Here is a 20,582-nt window from a genome sequence, read left to right on the forward strand (position 1 = left end):
GCTGAGTGTTATAAGCTGAGGTTGGCTCTCTTATCACGAGTGTTCTGCCTTCTCTGTTTGTGGTTTCATCGTTTGAATAAAATTCTCCTTGTGGAATGCAAATAAAGCACTTTTCTTTAAATTAGACAAGGGGAATATTTATTGACAGACTTTTATCCCATAAGTTAAAAGACAACTTTGGGATTATCAGGTTAATTAATACTATAGAGTAGGAAGTGTGAAGGAACTAAAGCCTTGCCGTAGGTGTAATGTCTTCATGTGATGGTCTTATAATTTAACATAGTTGCATAGTTGCTTTTTTTTTTAATAAGTGCAGAGTCTAGGAATCTGTATGGTCCAATGATAGGTCTAATGTTATGCCTATTTTTTGCTCATAACTATGTGTTTAAAAACATAAAGCAAGATGAAAGTGAGTTAAGATTAGGCATTGCTAGTTAATCTAAGCACTGTCTTATCTGAACTCTCTCTGCCCACTGGAATTTCCTTGGAGCTTTAACAAACAGTCCTGGAGCCCTGGTCCAGCCCCCAGAGAGGTCTGACTTAATTGGTCTGAAGTGCAACCTGTGTTTCAGTTCTAAAAGCTCCCCTAGCTGACTCTCAGATACAGCCGAGATTAAGGACCATGACAAAGCTCCTTAAGGGAGCCCTGCTCTGCTGAAATCACTCCTGACTTACTGGATTTTCAGTATTTTTGAAATTGGAGAAGTGTGATTCTACTTTGATTTCAATTGTTTACAAAAGCAAGTAATGGGAGCCCATTTCTATTAGGTTTGCAGGCTTTGAATGATTATCACCATCAATATCATTGTAGATCTAAGGGAAAGGTAAAAAATAAAAAAATATATTGAAAAAGTTACTTAACTAGTTGAACCGAAATGAAATTATTAAGCCTTTATAGATTCTTTTTAAACATTAAGAAGGAATCAAGTGATTGTATTTGCTGTCATGTTCATTTATTGGACTTCGAGGTGCACAGATTGTAATGAAGGGAGTGGGTGGCTGTTTACGCTGATGCCATGAGGGCATTGCAAGGAGTCCTGATGTTTGATAGTGGTACCAACCTAGCTGTTGTTGTTGTTGTTTAGTTGTTAAATCATGCCCAACTCTTTGCGACCGCATGGACTGAAGCCTGCCAGGCTCCTCTGTCCATGGGATTTTCCAGGCAAAAATACTGGAGTGGGCTGTCATTTCCTTCTCCAGGGGATCTTCACAATTCAGGAATCGAACCCACATCTCCTGCATTGGTAGGCATTGGCAGGTGGATTCTTCACCACTGAGCCACCAGGGAAACCTAGTTGTAGTGTATTCTAAATGGCCTTTTTCTTTCATCTCACAAACTAACTTAATTTCTGAAATGTAATCAAGGAGAGGAAAAAAATGGCAGCTCTTTCTCTGAAACCTAAACTTTTTCATTCTGCAGAATAGGATCCTCAACTCTCAGTAAACCAGCTTAGTGGATAATTCCATAGCTTCTATCCCTAAAGACGCTATTTGATTAAATCAAACAATTATAAATTTCAAATAAGCATAAAATCTTAAGGGAACTATAAATACCTTATAAAACATGAAACAAATGAAAGATATGAAATATATTCTGGGAATGGTATTTATAAATGCTTCGTATGGAAAGTTAAATTTCTACTTAGGGATTTTGTCTCCTTTTCTTTGGTTGAAACACTTTAGAATACCTGTGTGTACAGACAGTTTATGAAAGAATTGCCCATACAGAGGAATCCTTGAGTTTTGGGCTTGATGGCAGTGTCAGTGTGTTTACGTGAGTTTAAGCTTGCTGAGTGTGTGTGTACATGCTGAGTCGTTTCAGTCATGTCCAACTCTGTGCGACCCTATAGTCTATAGCCTGCGAGGATCCTCTATCCATGGGATTCTCCAGGCAAGAATACTGGAATGGGTTGCCATGCCCTCCTCCAGGGGACCTTCCTGCCCCAGGGATTGAACCTACATCTCCTGCATCAGCAGACGAGTTCTTTACCACTATTGCCACCAGGGAAGGCCCCAGGCTTGCTGAATACCCAGTGGTGAATGCCTTGGAAGGGACTTAAGGGCAATTAAGATTCTAGTTAACTTTCACTGTGAGCAGTACAAGCTCTAACAATTTATTGGGACAATTTGCTGTAACTTTCAGTGTGCCTAATTTGGAAGACATTTTTATGAAACACGGTCTCTTCAGCATGAGTAAGAAATCCAACAGAACTTATTCTTCACCATATGAGATTCTGCTGAAGAATATGTGTGGAGGGAAGAAGTGATGCAATCAGCTGTCGAATAGGAGATCCAGTGGAATAGTGTGTTGTTCCTTCATAATATTTAAAATAAGCAGAAAAACAGAATAAAGAATGAAATTAAAGGTGTCTAGAATTTTAAAGCAAATTTTGAATAAGCAAGCTGGGCTTCATCCAGGTTCTTGAGATTTATGTGCCAGTAGGTTTTTGCTGATCTCAGTGAGGCAGGCTTACCTGCCCCACCAGTGCCCGGGAAGGGCTTCTCATTGGCGTTAACTCTTGGGAGCATATTAACCCCCCAAATCACACTGTTTCCGAGAAGTTAAAATTATTTTCCACAGATAATCTTTTAACGTCTCGTTAGTTTCCTCAGAGTTACATGGTAACGTCATGTAAGAGCTTAAGTAAAGGGAAAGTTTTATTCTATGTATCTGAATAAGCAATGCAGACTTTCTTTTCGCATAAATTCCACAAATATTTAATGAACATAGATTCTGCACTTTTTGCCCCCATTGTTTAAAACATTTTAAAATTTTATTCTGTAGAGCAGTTTTAGATTTATAGTAAAGCTGCAAAGGTGGTTCAGAGGGTCCCCATATACCCAACACTCTAGATCCACCTTGCTGTTGTTCCATCATTAAGTCGTGTGTGACTCTGCGACCCCATGGACCGCAGCACACCAGGCTACTCTGTCCTCCCCGATTTCCTAGAGTTTGCTCAGGTTCATGTCCACTGGGTCAGTGATGCTATCTAACCATCACATCCCTCTGCCGCCCTCTTCTCCTTTTGCTTTCAGTCTTTCCCAGCATCAAGGTCAAGGTCTTTCCCAGTGAGATCCCCCTACTCTCCCTTATTATTTAACATCATATATTATTATCATGGTACATTTTTTAGAATTAATGACCCAACTTTGATACATAATTACTAAAATCCATCCTTTATTTAGATCTTCTTAGTTTTTATCTTAGTTTCCATTTTGCTGCCCCGGGATATCACATTACATTTAGTTGCTGTGTTTCCTTAGGTTCTCTTTGGCTGTGAGAGTTTCTCAGACTTGTTTTTGATGATCTTGACAGTTTCAAGGTATACTGGTCAGGTGTTCTGTAAAATGTCCCTCAGTTGTCAATCCCCACCATTTAACTGGGGTCGTGGGTTTGGGGAGGAGAACCAGCGAGGTAAAGTGCCAGTTTCATCATACTGTGTCAGTGGTGGAGAATAGCAACAGTCACAGACGTATCACTGCTGACGGTGACCTTGATTCCCTGGTGGAGCTGGTATTTGTCAGGTTTCTCCACTGTAAAGCTACTCTTCCCTACTCCTCTTCCCGTAGTGTGTTCTTGGGAAGGAAGTCACGATTTACAGGAATGAGGAGTTCTCTGTATGCTTCCCTGGGGGCAGAGTACCCACCTATACTATTTGCACTTCTTCTCCATGGGAGATATGAATCCTTTTGCTTATTTATTCCAGCATTTATGTCAGTGTGAATTGATGGATATTTATTTTAAACTTGGGATAGTGACCTAGTCCCACGTTGTTTGGAAGGTTTGGCGATGAGGGACTCTTTCAGCTGACTTCTCTGTGCTTTCTACATATTCCTGTTATTGTGGTTTTTTGTTTTTGTTTTTATGGTGTTGAACATATTCTTTATGATACTGTAATGGTGGATACATAACACTATATTTGTCAAAGCCCATAGAAATTTGTGGCACCCAGAGTAAGCTTCAATGTGTACAAATTTAAAAATTAGGAGGTTGGAGGATCCTGTGATGGAATATAGAATGTAGCAAAACAGTCTAATTTTATTAAAAATTTTTGGAATGACCTTACTATAGAGGATGGGAATTGGATGCAGACCTCAGTCACTTTGAAAATGAGTAGTCTTTAAGAATAAAGGCAAAAGAAACTGTACGTAAGCTCTCTCTTCTTGGTTATAAAGATATGTCCTGTAGGGGTATAGGTTAACATTTCTGATACTACTATAAATATATACTGGAAATAAGTAAGTCAATGGCTTATGGAGAGTAGGTGTCAGGTTTTTCACAATTGAAGTGGGAGTTTACAAACAAGCAAGGGGAGGAGGCCAGAATGATCCATGTGATAAAGAATTAGAGATGTTGACATCAGTATGTACTCATGATTAGTTAAAATAAATATACGTGGTTGTCTATGGAAATATTTGTAGGTATGAGTGTATACCTAGGTTAAGTGTTAGTCTCTCAGTTGTATCCAACTTTTTGTGACCCCATGGACTGTAGCCCACCAGGTTCCTCTGTCCATGGAATTCTTCAGGCAAGAATACTGGAGTGAGTTGCTATTTCCTACTCCAGGATATCTGCCCGACCCAGGGATCAAACCCAGGTCTTCTGCATTTCAGGTGGAGTCTTTATTGACTGAGCCACCAGGGAAGCTCACAGTTGGGTTAGGACACACATATTTCCTTGCTCTGTCAGTTGAGAGGGCCTACGAAGACAGTGGGCTGCTTTTCTGGATGCCTGACGTCCTCTGCCAGCGTTCGGAAGTTGTTTTGTGAAGTTTGCTCAGCGTTCAGATGTTCTTTCGATGAATTTGTAGGGGAGAGAGTGGTCTCCCCGTCCTATTCCTCTGCCATCTTAGCCGATCGAGAGGGCCTAAAAGGATCAATATTCAAGTAGCATATACAAGATGAGTCCACCACATTAAATACTAAAAACAAACAAACAAACTGGATTATCCATCACATTTTGTGTGAATTTCAGCTTCAAAACTTTATTGATAATGTTTTTGTTAAAACTGTATTCTTTGCTCTTTTAACTTATTTACATATGAATGACCATATAAAAATCTATAAAACAATTGATGTTAAAATTGATTCTAAAAAAAGTTTCTGAACAAGTCTATGTCATGCAAGAAACTTTTTCAAAAAGTTTGGGGAAATGGAAAATTATAAGAATAATGAACGTGGTCCACTGGAGAAGGGAATAGCAAATCACTTCAGTATTCTTGCCTTGAGAACCCCGTGAACAGTATGAAAAGGCAAAAAGATATGACACTGAAAGATGAACTCCCCAGGTTGGTAGGTGCCCAATATGCTACTGGGAAAGAGTGGAGAAATAACTCCAGAAAGAATGAAGAGGTGAAGCCAAAGTGAAAAGAATGCCCAGTTGTGGATGTGACTGGTGATGGAAGTAAAGTCTGATGCTGTAAAGAGCAATATTCTTAACAACCTGAAATGTTAGGTCCATGAATCAAGTGGTAAATTAGAAGTGGTCATGCGGCAGATGGCAAGAGTGAACATTGACATTTTAGGAATCAGTGAACTAAAATGGACTGGAGTGGGTGAATTTAATTCAGATGACCATTATATCTACTACTGTGGGCAAGAACCCCTTAGAAGAAATGGAGTGACCCTCGTAGTCAACAAAAGACTCCAAAATGCAGTACTTGGGTACAATCTCAAAAATGACAGCATGATCTCTGTTTGTTTACAAGGCAAACTATTCACTATCACAGTAATCCAAGTCTATGCCCCAAACAGAAATGCTGAAGAAGCTGAAGTTGATCAGTTCTATGAAGGCCTACAAGACCTTCTAGAAAGTGAAAGTGAAGTCGCTCAGTCATGTCCGACTCTTTGTGACCCCATGGACTGTAGCCTACCAGGCTCCTCCATCCATGGGATTTTCCAGGCAAGAGTACTGGAGTGGGGTGCCATTGCCTTTTCCAGGAGACCTTCCCCACCCAGGTATTGAACCCGGGTCTCCCTCATTGTAGGCAGACGCTTTACCGTCTGAGCCACCAGGAGTAACATCCAAAAAAGATGTCCTTTTCATCATAGGGGACTGGAATACAAAAGTAGGAAGTCAAGAGATGCCTGGAGTAACAGGCAAATTTGGCCTCAGAGTACAGAATGAAGCAGGGCAAAGACTATCAGAGTTTTGTCAAGAGAACGCACTGGCCTTGACAAACACCCTCTTCCAACAACACAAGAGAAGACTCTACACATGGACATCACCAGATGGTCAATACCGAAATCAGATTGATTATATTCTTTGCAGCCAAAGATAGAGAAGCTGTATATAGTCAGCAAAAACAAGACCAGGAGCTGACTGTGGCTCAGATCATGAACTCCTTATTGCCAAACTCAGACTTAAATAGAAGAAAGTAGGGAAAACCACTAGACGATTCAGGTATGACCTAAATCAAATCACTTACGTGAGAAATAGATTCGAGGGATTAGATTTGATAGACAGAGTGCCTGAACAACTATGGACGGAGGTTCATAACATTGTATTGGAGGCAGTGATCAAGACCATCCCCAAGAAAAAGAAATGCAAAAAGCCAAAATGGTTGTCTGAGGAGGTCTTCCAAATAGCTGAGAGAAGAAGAGAAGCCAAAGGCAAAGGAGAAAAGGAAAGATATACCTATTTGAATGCAAAGTTCCAAAGAATAGCAAGGAGAAATAAGAAAGCCTTCCTCAGTGATCAATACAAAGAAATAAAGGAAAACAATGGAATGGGAAAGACTAGAGATCTCTTCAAGAAAATTAGAGAAAAGAGAACATTTCATGCAAAGATGGGTTCGATAAAGGACAGAAATGGTATGGACCTTACAGAAGCAGAAGATATTAAGAAGAGGTGGCAAGAATACACAGGAAACCTATACAAAAAAGATCTTCATGGCCCAGATAACCACAATGGTATGATCACTCACCTAGAGCCAGATATCCTGGAATGTGAGGTCAAGCAGGCCTTAGGAAGCATCACTATGAACAAAGCTAGTGGAGGTGATGGAATTCTAGTTGAGCTTTTTCAAATCCTAAAAGATGATGCTGTGAAAGTGCTGCACTCAATAGGCCAGCAAATCTGGAAAACTCAGTGGTGGCCACAGGACTGGAAAAGGTCAGTTTTCATTCCAATCCCAGACAGGGCAGTGCCAAAGAATGTTCAAACTACTACACCCTTGCACTCACCTCATACGCTAGTAAAGTAATGCTCAAAATTCTCCAAGCCAGGCTTCAACAGTACATGAACCATGAACTTCCAAATGTTCAAGGTGGATTTAGAAAAGGCAGAGGAACCAGAGATCAAATTGCCAACATCCATTAAATCATAGAAAAAGTGAGAGAGTTCCAAAAAATCATCTACTTCTGCTTTATTGACTACACCAAAGCCTTTGACTGGGTGGATCACAGCAATCTGTGGAAAATTCTTCAAGAGATGGGAATACCAGACCACCTTATCTGCCTCCTGAGAAATCTATATGCAGGTCAAGAAGCAACAGTTAGAACCAGACATAGAACAATGGACTGGTTCCAAATTGGAAAAGGAATACATCAAGGTTGTATATTGTCACTGTGCTTATTTAATTTATATACAGAATACATCATGTGAAACACTGGGTTGGAAGAAGCACAAGCTGGAATCAAGATTGCCGGGAGAAATATCAATAACCTCAGATATGCAGATGACACCACCCTTATGGCAGAAAGCGAAGGAGAACTAAAGAGCCTCTTGATGAAAGTGAAAGAGGTGAGTGAAAAAGTTGGCTTAAAGCTCAATATTCAGAAAACTAAGATCATGGCATCTGGTCCCATAACTTCATGCCAAATAAATGAGGAAACAATGGAAACAGTGACAGATTTTATTTTTTGGGCTCCAGAATCACTGCAGTTGGTGACTGCAGCCATGAAATTAAAAGATGCTTGCTCCTTGGAAGAAGTTATGACCAACTTAGACAGCATATTAAAAAGCAGAGACATTACTTGCCAACAAAGGTCCATCTAGTCAAAGCTATGGTTTTTCCAGTAGTCATGTATGGATGTGAGAGTTGGACTATAAAGAAAGCTGAGTGCCGAAGAACTGATGCTTTTGAACTGTGGTGTTGGAGAAGAATCTTGAGAGTCCCTTGGACTGCAAGGAGATCCAACCAGTCCATCCTAAAGAAAATCAGTCCTGAATATTCATTGGAAGGACTGACGCTGAAGCTGAAACTCCAACACTTTGGCCACCTGATGCGAAGAACTGACTCATTAGAAAAGACCCTGATTCTGGGCAAGACTGAAGGCAGGAGAAGAAGGAGATGACAGAGGATAAGATGGTTGGATAGCATCACCAACTCGATGAACATGAGTTTGAGCAAGCTCCGGGAGTTGGTGATGGCCAGGGAAGTTGGTGATGGCGTGCTGCAGTCCATGGGGTTGCAAAGGGTTGGACACGACTGAGTGAACTGATGAGAATAAATTCAGGTGTAATCATAAATGTTGCTTCCCTAAATACCTTGGCTCTTCCTACTATGTAGAATATTTTTTTCTCCTTAGGTTGTAACAAGATGTTAATACTTTCCTCCCTGCCCTCTTTTCTCTCTGCAGACTCATGGCCCATATCCTTGCTTCTTCTGCCCCAAGGGGCCCTCACATCTATTATCCATAGCTGCCTCTTTGGGATAAATTAAAAATTCTTCATAATGTATCATTCAGGAATATTTAGTGAATTTATCCTAATTCTTTCAAGTTATGTCTGAGAACAAAAGAGATCCACTAAGGATCTCTCTTTTCTTAGAGAATCATCTAAGTAGAACCTCCATCTGTTAGCAGTACTAAATGCTGGTGGAAGCTTTGACAACATAATTCCTTAATATGTTACTTTGGTCAGAAAGTCCATTATTTTCCTATCTTAAAGTGTTTTTGAGTATTTTCTTCTCTTATATTAATTACATGTGCATTTATCATAATACAGCTAATTTCATTTATTGGCTTTCCAGGTTGTGTCCATTTTTTCCCCCTTAGATAGTAGGATGACATAAGGGGGTATACAGAACTTGTGAAGGGGCATGCAGAGTTTTTGTTAAGATAAATTAAGGTAATTACAGTAGGTAAGAAATAAAAAAAAAATAGTTCTTATTTTTAAAGTAAGGTGGTATTATGATGGCATCATCCAATTTATGACCAGCATTGTATCATGCTCCTTTGTGTGTGTGCTCAGTTGTGTCCAATTCTCTGTGACCCCTGGACAGTCACCCACCAGGCTCCTTTGTCCATGGAATTTTCCCAAGCAACAATACTGGAATGGATTGTCATTTCCTTTTCCAGGGGGTCTTCCTGACCCAGGGATCAAACTCGCATCTCTACCATGCTCCTACTTTGTGTCTACTTTATGTGAATTCAACTTTCTAGGCTCTATTTTAAAAATTAAATAGGGAGAGAAGATAAGGAGAAAATAATCTGAACCTCGGGTGGGTCTAGACTCAGGTGAGTTGAACGGCCCTGAGAGAGCCGGGCCCTGGGGATGTGAGTGTGTGCTTCCTGCCCTGGCTCACAGCACATCTTACATGTGGACGTGAGCCGTGCTTTTTGAAAAAGATCGTTTTGGATGTGGACTATTTTTAAAGTCTTTTTAACTTTGTTACAGTATTGTTACTGTTTTATATTTTGATGTTTTGGCCTCGAGGTATGTCAGATCTTAGCTCCCCAACTAGGGTTCAAACCTGTACCCGCCTCCCCCACCCCGCATTGGAAGGCAGAGTTCTAACCTCTGGACCACCAGGGAAGTCCCAAGCTGTGGTTTTGAAGATCCTTGTTTTCTGTAAAACATGGCCTCTCAGTGAAAGCCAACCATCGCACCTGCTACCCAAGCAAGGTAACAGTGTTCTCCAGCAAAGAAATGCTTGTGTTGACTTTGGAGCGATGCCATGGTGCCTTCTAGAGGTTTTGGAGGAAGACTTTGATCATCTCTGAAACTTTCACCTCATGCTGGAACTTGAGGCTTGAAATGACCACTGTGTGTGGCTGAAGTTACCCAAGATACCCTTGTCCTTGCGTCTTGGGTCCTGCTACCTCTTGTCTGTATTTTTTTTTTTTTTACTTTTTCCCCAAGAATGTGTTTAACTGTGTTAAAAACTGTAGTCTCTGGTGGTCAAACAATGGAGCAGAGAAGCAAAAGAAATCCTCCTCCTTTTTCTGTTTGGGTATGGCGTCCTTGGAACATCTTTGTATGTTGCCATGTCTCTGTTTTAAAAATCAAGCTATTACTCTTGATGTGAAGATAAGCATCCTTCAGTGTCTATAATTTAGAAGAGAAATATAATCAAAGGGAAACTTTACTAACATTTAATATGTGAGCTGAAATTTAGCAAAAACTTACGTTCTCTACTGTCATAATCTCATTTGATCCTCACAACTCTTTGAAGTATAGATGTTATCTCATTTTATAGGAAACAACTGAGGATCAGAAAGTGTGAGTGACTTGGCTAGGGCCACTAAGTAAATAAATGACAGAGCCCAGATACACAGATCTTCCTTGACTTCTCATGAGGTCATGCCCCAGTAAAATCATTGTAAGTTGAAAATATCATCAGTCAAAATGCATTGAATAAATCTAACCTGCTGAAGATCCTAGCTTAGCCTAGCCTGTCTTCAGTGTGCTCAGAACATGTACATTAGCCTAGAGTTGGGCAATATCATCTAACACAAAGCCTATTTTAAAATAAAGTGTTGAATATCATGTAATTTATTGAATGTGTGCTAAGTCGCTTCAGTTGTGTCCAACTCTTTGCAACTCATGGACTGTAGCCACCGGGCTCCTCTGTCATGGGATTTTCCAGGCAAGAATACTGGAATGGGTTGCCACACCCTCCTCCAGGGGATCTTCTAGATCCAGGATCGGACCTATGTCCCCTATGGCTCCTGCATTGCAGGTGAATTCTCTACCGCTCAGCCACTGGGGAAGCCAGTGAAAAAGCAGAATGGTTGTACAGGTACAGAATGGCTATAAATGTACAGGTTGTTTATCTTCATGATCACGTGGCTGACGGGGAGCTGCACTCACTGCTGCTGCCCAGCATCATGACAGACTATCATAGGGTATATCACTAGTCTGGAAGAAGATCAAAATTTGAATTTTCAAATCTGGTTTCTACTGAATGCTTCTGCTCCATTGGTAAAGTTGAACCATCATAAGCTGCGGACCATCTGTATTTGTCTCCAAAATCCCATGCTTTTTCTTTTCAGCGTGTGGTTCTTTAAAAATGTGAATATAAAACACAGTTCTTGCCCTCAAGGAATTTTGGATCCCACTGGAGGATAAGAAAACCGTACAAATGCTGTAATTTAAATCAAAATATGAATACTCTTCCAGGGAGGTTCAGCTTTATCAAGATTGAAAAGTAGGTGACAGTATGTGTCCTGGTTAAGTGACTTTATTTTTTAAGTAAAAGATTTTTAATTAAAGGAGGCACAGTAAGGCTGATGAAATAATTTACATTCTTATGTTGTCATGGTTGTATGATAACTGGTGAGAAAGTGGCCTTGGGGATATATCATTGAATTCTGCCAACTGCAATTGTAATCAGCCAGTCAGAGAAAGCAAAGAAATTAAGCTGTTGAATATGAATGAGATGTAAATAACATCTTGAATTAATTTAAATGCAATCACATTGACCCACTGGTTGGGGGGTGGAACTCAATTACCATAGATAGTAAGGAGGATAAATGACCCATATTTAGGAGAAATTCTTTGGTAGGAAAATGAGCTGACCTAAAAAAAGGACCGTGTCAACACAATACTCCACTTTTTATGTTAACTATGGACTGCTGGTCAGCACACTTAATTCATTCTTTAAACAAGGTTGATAAATAATAAAGCAAATGAGGTTGGAAAGTCTCTTGTTGGGCTTCTCACATGTACCAATTGGGTAGTACTAGTAGTTTTATTGCTGGAATAATTTTGATATCAACAATGAGTTGATATGGAATTGGTCAACCAGGACTGTACTTTGGGGAAAATTAGATTGAGATGGATCTACCTGACAGCTCACAGATCTGCATTTTGCAAAGTTCCTTTATGTCTTTGCATTTTCCTGAAGGTCTTCTGACCTGTCTCTGATGGTCAGTAGAGGAGCAGCCTGTTCCAGTAGTTTGTTGACCTGGGATTTATCCTGGTTAAGTGGTTCTAAAACTGCGATAATGAGAAAGATAACAGTATCTCCTGACCCAGTACTTTCATTTTCAAATGGTGATTATCTCCACTGGAGGAGGTTCACTTTCATGGGTCTCTGGTCATCTCTCAGGCAGCCAAGAGTCCTGTGCACACCCCAAGTATTGTCTGGAGCCTTAGAGAACAAAGGGTCTTCTCTACCCAATAGTATTGTTCTTTGCAAATGTATTGTTCATGCCATGATGAATAAAATGCAAACATATGTTTAAACATTTTGCTGGAGTTCACATAGCTTTTTTGGTCAAGATGTACACTTTTAGTCACCCATCAGATGCTAAAAATATTGCAGCTCTCATATAAAGATTCTTCATCTACAGGTTAGAACTTAACTGTGTACATCATTCATTCATTTCGCAGCTGCCTACAATGTTCTCAGTTGTAAATCAGAATAAATGGAAACCCATTCACAAAATTTTGTCTATTTTCTTATAGAAAGATGCATGTGTACTAAAACCTTATCTAGTATTAGAGTTGAGAGTACTTTTTCCTTATAATTACACCCAGCTGAATAAGAAAAATATATACTTTTCAAACAAAAGGTCACAAAGTAGAGAATATATTGTATGTTTTTACTTAGTTGTAATGCTAGCAACTACTTTTTAGTTGTAATTTTATCTACTTGTGTGCTATGTTTACGAAGGAAACAATATGAAAACACAGAGGTGACTTATGTAATTCTGATTTGAATTTGCTAAAGTAAGGGATTTCTCCCCTTTTTTCACATCTAGCTGTACCCCTCATCCAAATCCTACCCAATCAGACAGGATTAACTATTAGAGAGCAGGTTATGCGTCTTATTTTCTCACATTGCATGGCATGAGAATGCCAACAGTTTAGGAACTAATTGAAGTAAAGAGATGGGTGTTCATTAAGACACATAGTGTCATTTCCAGATCTGCAGAGCTGAAAAGATCCTCATCTTGTCTCCACTTGCCTGTCAAGTTTATTTGGCCGTCAGATGACCTCAAAACAGAGCACAATACTTCTATGAAAAGAAATGCTTAAAAGAGACTCCTGGATGAGACTTGGGGTGCACTTTTTTTCTGCCACAGACCTTGGCTGCTGTACTTGAGTTGATTCGAGGCCAGTGTATCTGTGTGCCTGCTGGTCGGGATTTAGAGAAGTAAGTTTGAGCAGTGTCACGATTTATGGGGAGGCAGTAATGGGCTTCTACTGAATGCTAATTACCAAAGAGTTGTTCAGGGAAGTTGTGTAAATTAGTCACTAGCTCTATTGAGATGGAATGAAAATGTGCATCAGAGTCCCAAAGGCACCCAATGCCTTATGACTGACTACCAAACCTGGTGACAATTTGAGGGAAAAAATGCCCCAATTGCGCCAAAGTGTAAAGTAGATGACTCTGCATGAATTTAATGAAATAACTATAATTCTGGATGAAAGTTAAAGCTTCCAACCCCTTGAGGATTAAAAGGATGGGGAGACTGGATTGTTAAATGAATTATCAGAGCTGTTTTGGCTCTTAGATCTGAAAAGCTGCCAAACCTGCCAATCGTATGAAAGAATAGACCGCTCTGGAAAAATCCCTGCCCTGTGTATGATGGCCTTTATTTGCCTATGTACCGGAGCTTTCTCGCTGTCCACACACATAAACCTCAACCTTTATCTCACACTGCACAGGGTGGCTTTTCTGAGAAACCATCCCCTAGCTCCCGACCAAAACAGGCACCTGCCTTGGGAAGCTTTTCTTGAGTTCCAGGCGGCTCTCTTTCAGTTCGCAGTTACCTTTCTTCTTTGCTTCCATTTCCAGCAAGGAGAAGAGTTAATGATTCATTTGCTCCCAGTGACCTTTTGAATAACTGGACTGTGGTGTACCCGTGCCACTCTGAGGGGCCGCGCTCACCTCTTGTCCGTTCTCAGTTTGGCTTGAATATTTACAGCCTCCTTGGTCTACATGCCTGAATGCCTGAAGGAAGCAAAACATTTATTGCCTCTCCCGCCCCGGTGTTTGCGGCTTTCACCCAGCCCCATCCCTTCCTTTTACATCACACGGGAGACTCGCCTCCTGGCTGGGGACGCCCCAGTTTTTCCCGAGTCTCTGCTGTTGAATCTGTTTGATTTCATCAAGACAAAAAGATGGATTCTGACTCGGACTCACCTTTTAACTACTCGTGGCCTTCCTTCCCCAAAATGAAGATTCGACGGAGGGCGTCCAAACAAGGTAGCTCATGGGATCTTTTACTTCTCCTGGAGCCAAGGCAGGAGTCTTACCTTTCTTTGCCTCATTGCTTCGCAGAACTCTTTCTGATGAAGTGCATGTTTATACGTGCCTTTGTGAAACTCTCACAGGAAAAGTGTTTTACAGCACACCTCTGAAGTAAGCCTGTCACCCTTCCTGTGTTCCTTTCACTTGAAATTTGCTTTTGTGCTATATTGTGCATGTGCTATTCTCTTAAAAAAAAAAAAAAAAACAACAGGGAGCTTAGTACAAGGTAAATGTTTTGGAATCATTTGCTCAGAGTTACCTTGGTGTTACCTTGACAGTAAGGAGCCTTGTTGATTTAAAAGTGTGTGGTCTTTGTGGGGTTTACAGGGAACTCTGTGTGCATTCAGTACCCGGTTTCTGCTGGGTCTGTGTTTGAGTTTTCAAGTGTGTGCCAATTAAAAAGGTTTCTTTTCTCTTAGTACCTGAGAAAGTTCTCTCTTTCCTATACTACTTTCTTGATTTTGTAGACGCTCTAAGGAAGGGATTTTAAAAAATTAATTTCGGCTAAAAAGCCTGTATTTCTCCAGGGGATGCAGTCATATATTAAAAAGTATATTAAAAAGTTTATTAACAATAATTACCAGTATACAAAATGCTTTACTGCCTAAGGAAGAAGAGCTATTATTTGCAGTATGATTAATGATGGCGTGGCTTCACACTGCTTATTCCCCCTCACCTGCAACCCACTCTCGTGGTGCAGGTCTTGGAAACCAGGAGATAAGATGGTCTTAGGGAATAGAGGAGGAGGCCTGTGTATCTGGTACACCACCCCTGGCAGGTGGGGATTGTTGCCTTCTGAGGTTGATCAAAGCTACAAAGGTGGTGAGCAACCCTTTCTTGTCTTGTGGAGGAACTTTGTGTGGTTACGTTTTTAATTCAAAGAGAAAGAAACATTTTTGTGAGCTTCCAAGCAGAAGAGGTGTTTCTGAAAGTGGGCTGTTGTTGTGGCTTTATCCTGGGTGGCAGGGGCGGGGGCGGGGAGGGCGGAATCATCTCCTGGGAACAGAATGACCCGCCACATTGCCCTCTGCTTCTCCCGGAGAAAAATGGAGGCTGGCAGTTGTCCACGTACCTGATTTACTTCAGGGATTTTTCCTCCTAAAATAAAAAGAGGTGTGTGTGTATGTGTGTGTGTGTGTGTATTTGCTCTTGGGCTGAAATCAAGGCTCCCAACCCCAGGAATAAGATGAGCTGACTCTGTAAGAGTCCTAGAAAGCCTCACCCTGAACAAACCCCCCACACTGTTCATTGCCATCCTTGAAATTCTGTCACTGGGGACTTAAACCATTTGTACCACATTCTGTTCTCCTGTTATCCTGTTTTAAAATTTAATTGCTGCTGCTTTTAGGGTAAAGAGCCATGATTCAAATGTGACTTACTATTAAATAGTTCGGGGATAGGGGAAGAATCCATGAAGAACAAAAGCATGTGCATGTGAAAGCAAGCTCAGACGCCAATGGAAAATGGAGTAAAATGTTAACGATAGATAAGCCTGGGTAAAAGGCAATTATTAGTGTTCTTTGTGTTGTTTTTATTCATTCAGCTTTTCTGTAAGTCTGAAATTATTTCCAAATAATTTTTTAAAACTTTTAAATGACTTCTGGGATAGGAGCTACACCAAGTCCTTAATTCTTTAGAGTGACTATTACTAGTTCTGGTGCATGGAAAACTTCTTGAGGGCAGGTAGCAGTTCTGTAAGATTCCTTAATCTTTGTGCTAATTCTCACTCAAATTTGGGGAATAGTCTGTTTTATATAGTTTTGTATTTAAATGTATTGCCTGGCTGGAGGGCAGGATGCCAATGTTGTGGGGGGCCTGGGTAGTGTAACAACCTGGAGAGATGTGAGATTAATGATTAGGAGACCAATGGAGAACCCTCAGAGTCCAGTGGAGTTGTAGGGAATGCATTAATCACATTCTCCTTTGAAATCCAAAGTTGGAGCACAGCCAGTTTGAACTCCAGCAGAAAGTCATAACATAGTTATGTATAAATTAAACTCAATTCAAGTGAAAGCAGGTACCTGAGATATGAAAATGATTAACTATTTGCTGACAGTAAACAAAGGACAAGTGAAGCTAAGGTGGGTAGCAGAGAGCAGAGTCAGTCTCCCAGGCTTCCTTCTTCATTAAACGATGATGACTGGGTTGCGAAGGATGGCTTTGGTCACACTGTTTCTAATGTTAGCTGAGTGGAATCCCAGAACCAAAAGGGCCTTAGAGATCACCTGGCCCAACCACCTCATTTTACAGATGAGAATGATGGGATCCAAAGAAGCGAAGTGATAGGGAATTATTTGAGTGCTCAACAAGCATGTTCAGAGTGCCAGACACTTCCTAGAGGGTGGATGAAGTGAGGAACCAGCTAGATCCTGTCCCTGCTTACAAGGATCTGAGCATTGGGAGTAGATTCCGTCTCTCCTGGCAGTAGAAGAAACACTGAGAAGCCTGATTGTTTCAGCCCCGTGGCTGGATTGTGATGCTCTATGGTCTCTCGTCCCTTAGAAAGTGATCTAATTATTTTTCCAGGCTTTAAGATGTTTTGAGTTTCTTCCTTATTCTTTCCTTCCTTCTAATCATCACCAACATCATTCTCAGGATGTAGGTTCTGGTCTCCTGGGAAATCATGAAGAAGGTATTGAGAGCTTGGAATTTCTGGCTTATAAGCAAACCTTTCATATTCGGTTAGAAATATTTTTTATTCTCTCTTTTTTTTTCTGTGCTGATCCTCCTTGTTAGTATTCTCTCTCTTTTAATATCCCCTGCTGTCCTTATCACTGTTTTTTGATAGACGCATGCACATATTACTGGCTTGTTTAGAGAGATGTGAAAATTCAGAGGGTGTAGTAATAAGAGGAAAATTGGATTAGCAGAAATCCATCAATACTTATATGTTAACTTAAAACTGCAACTAGTACTTATCTTCATGTCCTCCTAAGGAAAGAGAAGAGGATCTAACTTAGAAGTAGGGCCTTTGGAAGGGACTGATGTCTCGAGGGTAATGTGATGTAAGCAAGGGGTGAAAGCAGTTGAAACCAAACTGCCCAACAGCTATTCCTGGGGTTCTCAAAGTTGCCTTTGGCATATCGTGGGCATCCCAGGACAGGCTGTCCTGGGAACCTAGTGGTTACTAATTGGAGTGGATCAGAATCCATCATTGTTTGCATTAAGGACTTCAGGAATGCCTGGATTTTTATTTTGTTGATTTCAGTGGGAGATTCAACCAAGAAACAATATTTATTCATGAAAAACGTTAAAATGTAAGGGTTGGATTTTACCTCAGTTCCCGGTAATCATTCAGTCTTTCAAATGCATCTTCAGTACAAATCATCAGGCCCCAGTAAGTGCTGAGCTGTTCTTCTTTTTGTGCCTTTCATTCGCTTATGCCCTGTGTCTCGTTCTCTCCTCTTCCAGCTCATGTCCATCATAGACTGCCTGCAGTGCAGGAGACTTGGGTTTGATTCCTGGGTTGGGAAGATCCCCTGGAGCGGGAAATGGCAACCCACTGCAGTATCCTTGCCTGGAGAACCCCATGGACAGAGGAGCCTGGCAGGCTACAGTCTGTGGGATTGCAAGTGTTGGGCATGACTGAGCGACGAGGCGCACACACACAGTGACACAAAGTGTGAAAGACTGCTTTTTTTTTTCTTTTTTTGCTGGTGCAAGAGGCAATGCTTGTATGAAAACTTAATGACCTTGGAGAGCTTAGATAGCACCAAACTTTCTGTAGTCATAGTCAAAATAACTGGTATGTGTGTACTACTTTATTAATCATAATAACCATTGTTTACGAAGCTGTGGTGGGTACTTGACACTTATAACATCTGATTCTCAAAATAATTCTCTGAGAGAGATTGTATCTGTTTAACAGTTGAGGAAACTGAGGCTTAAAGAGTTTTAAAGTTATTTCTGAGTACATACCAAGAAATGCAGATAACAATTACATGGTTAAAATAAGGAAAGAAAAGAATGAATGGCATTCATTCATTGTGTTTATAAGGTGGTTTGCACATGTGTTATCTTGTAAAAGACCTGTATGTCAGATATGGTTGTCATCTTCATTTATTAGTTGGGGGCTCTGAGGCTCAGGGGCTTCCCCAGTGGCTCGGACGGTAAAGAATCTGCCTGCAATGCAGGAGACCCGGGTTCAATCCCTGGGTCGAGAAGATCCTCTGGAGAAGGGAATGGCTACCCACTCCGGTGTTCTTGCCTAGAGAATCCCATGGACAGAGGATCCTGAGGGGGCGGGGGGCGCTACAGTCCATAGGGTTGCAAAGAGTTGGACACGACTGAAGCAACCTAGTATGCATGCCTGCTGAGGCTCAGAGAGATGAAATGAGTTGCCCAAGATTAGACTAATAAATGCAGAACCAGACCTACAACAGAACATAGTCCTTGACTTCAGAGGTTTTGTTCTTCCCAGTGTATTTTACTCCTTCTCAGTAGAGATAAAAGATGGTGAATTCAACGAGTAGCTCTCTTATATTCAGTGGGTGCCACTGTGTCTCACCATCCTAGCCTCTCCCTGTCTTGTGTATCTTGGATGAGAAATAGAGGTGGCCGGTGGAAACTCTGGGGAAAACTTGGGGAGCACTGTTTCCACTGTCTTGATACATCTTCGCACATATGTATCTAGTACTGACACACATCCCTCGTTTGAGAGAAGAGCTGACAGATGACTGCAGCAGTGGACAGTCAAGCGAGGAACAGAAGAGGCAGGAGGCACTGAGAAAAGGATGGGATAGGAGAGCTTCCAGTGCGTCTTGGAAGGTTCCTAGGTTTGTCTCAGAGAAAGCTGAAGTCAGAGAGAGTGAGTGTGCTGGGAATGGAGATAAGAATCAGGAGACCACTGTCTTGGCCTGTCTCATGAGCTCATTTAGTGTTTGGAGAGCAGGTACTCAGTGTGAAAATGAATCCCTGACCCAGTGCGTATTAAAGGTATGATATTTCAGAAGATTTCATGATAATTTTGAGACGTGAGGCACTCTCGTCTCATGGGCTTACTTGCCTTCTTCCTCTTTGCTGCCCTCCCTTCCCTTCTTTCTTTCAAGAAGTTGTATTGAATACACACACTTTCATGGGCATATGTGTATTTCATCTAGAAATTCCCCCAAAGGATGCCTGAATACCACAGGAGGAAAAAGTCACTACAGAAACCCTTATTAAGGAAGAGAAATATTTTCCCAAAAGGTGACATAACCTGCTAAGATTTCGTTGGCTCACAATGAAGATAGTATTTAACCTCATGCAGAGCAGTTTCAATTTCAGACGCCGCCCGGAGGCCTACCTTTGTCAGCCTGAGAGAAGAAGCTTATTGCAAGGCCGTTGCCAAACCACATAGCTACATGCCCCTCATGGCTCCCTTTAGTTAAACAAATACTTTGCCAAATATTTGAAACTGATTTGTTTCCTTTACTTTGAGTTAGTTCAAATTCTTAGGCAAGGTACATGTCTGCATTAATCCCCGTCAGTGGAAAGGAGACATTATTCTAATTTATTACCCCATGTTCAAGAGATTCATCCCTACCACTCCAGTTTTGGGGAAGGACCAGTGGGTTGTTTATTCAGATGCATTAATTAAGGGAGAACTAAGGGAAAACGTGATAAGTCCTATAGGAGAGTTCAGGACAAATTACTGTTGAAGTTCAAGGTGAAGAGACCAGTTCAAGTTGAGGGTATCATGAAACGAAGCCATTTCAATAGCCTGTGGTGAAGCGGTGGGTTGTTTGTTTTGTTTTCTTTTTTATGACTGCACTGGGTCTTCATTGTGGTGCATGGGCTTCTCATTGCGGTAGCTTCTCTTGTTGTGGAGCACAGGCTCTAGGCATGTGGGCTTGGTTGTGGAATCTCCTGGACTAGGGATCAGACCCATGTCCCCTGGATTGGTGGGTGGATTCTTAGCCAGTGGACTAACCAGAGAAGTCTGAAAGGAAATTTTAACAGACTGTCCTTCCAAGCAAGTGGACAGAGCTAGATATACACAGAAAGTATCAAAGTGATGGACAGTAGCCACATCTTTGTGTGCTGTTCATGCAGGGAGCACAAAACATAGAGAGATGCCCAGTGTTAAGCTGGCCTGGACAGCTGGTTTCAGTATGCTCCTGCCCTTCACTGCCCAGCACTCACATTCTTTAATGGGTGGCCCATCACTGCTCT

At 41.2% G+C, this 20,582-nt stretch overlaps 1 protein-coding gene across 6 annotated transcripts in view; it reads left to right on the forward strand.

Annotated features, from left to right (window-relative positions):
* ARHGEF28 (Rho guanine nucleotide exchange factor 28) overlaps positions 1-20,582 on the forward strand; it is a 322,957-nt gene that overhangs the window by 180,401 nt on the left and 121,974 nt on the right. The window contains exon 1 of one of the 6 annotated variants that reach the window (XM_081520864.1): positions 14,300-14,384. The exons of the other annotated variants lie outside the window; for them this stretch is intronic. Within the exon in view, the coding sequence (XP_081376990.1) occupies positions 14,300-14,384 (85 nt within the window). Of the gene's footprint in view, positions 1-14,299; positions 14,385-20,582 lie in introns of those variants that run through there. 6 annotated transcript variants of the gene reach the window in all.

Source organism: Giraffa tippelskirchi, chromosome 8 (genome assembly GCF_054371585.1).
Source record: "Giraffa tippelskirchi isolate mGirTip1 chromosome 8, T2T-mGirTip1v1.2.pri, whole genome shotgun sequence".
In the NCBI taxonomy this organism is placed as follows: domain Eukaryota; kingdom Metazoa; phylum Chordata; class Mammalia; order Artiodactyla; family Giraffidae; genus Giraffa; species Giraffa tippelskirchi.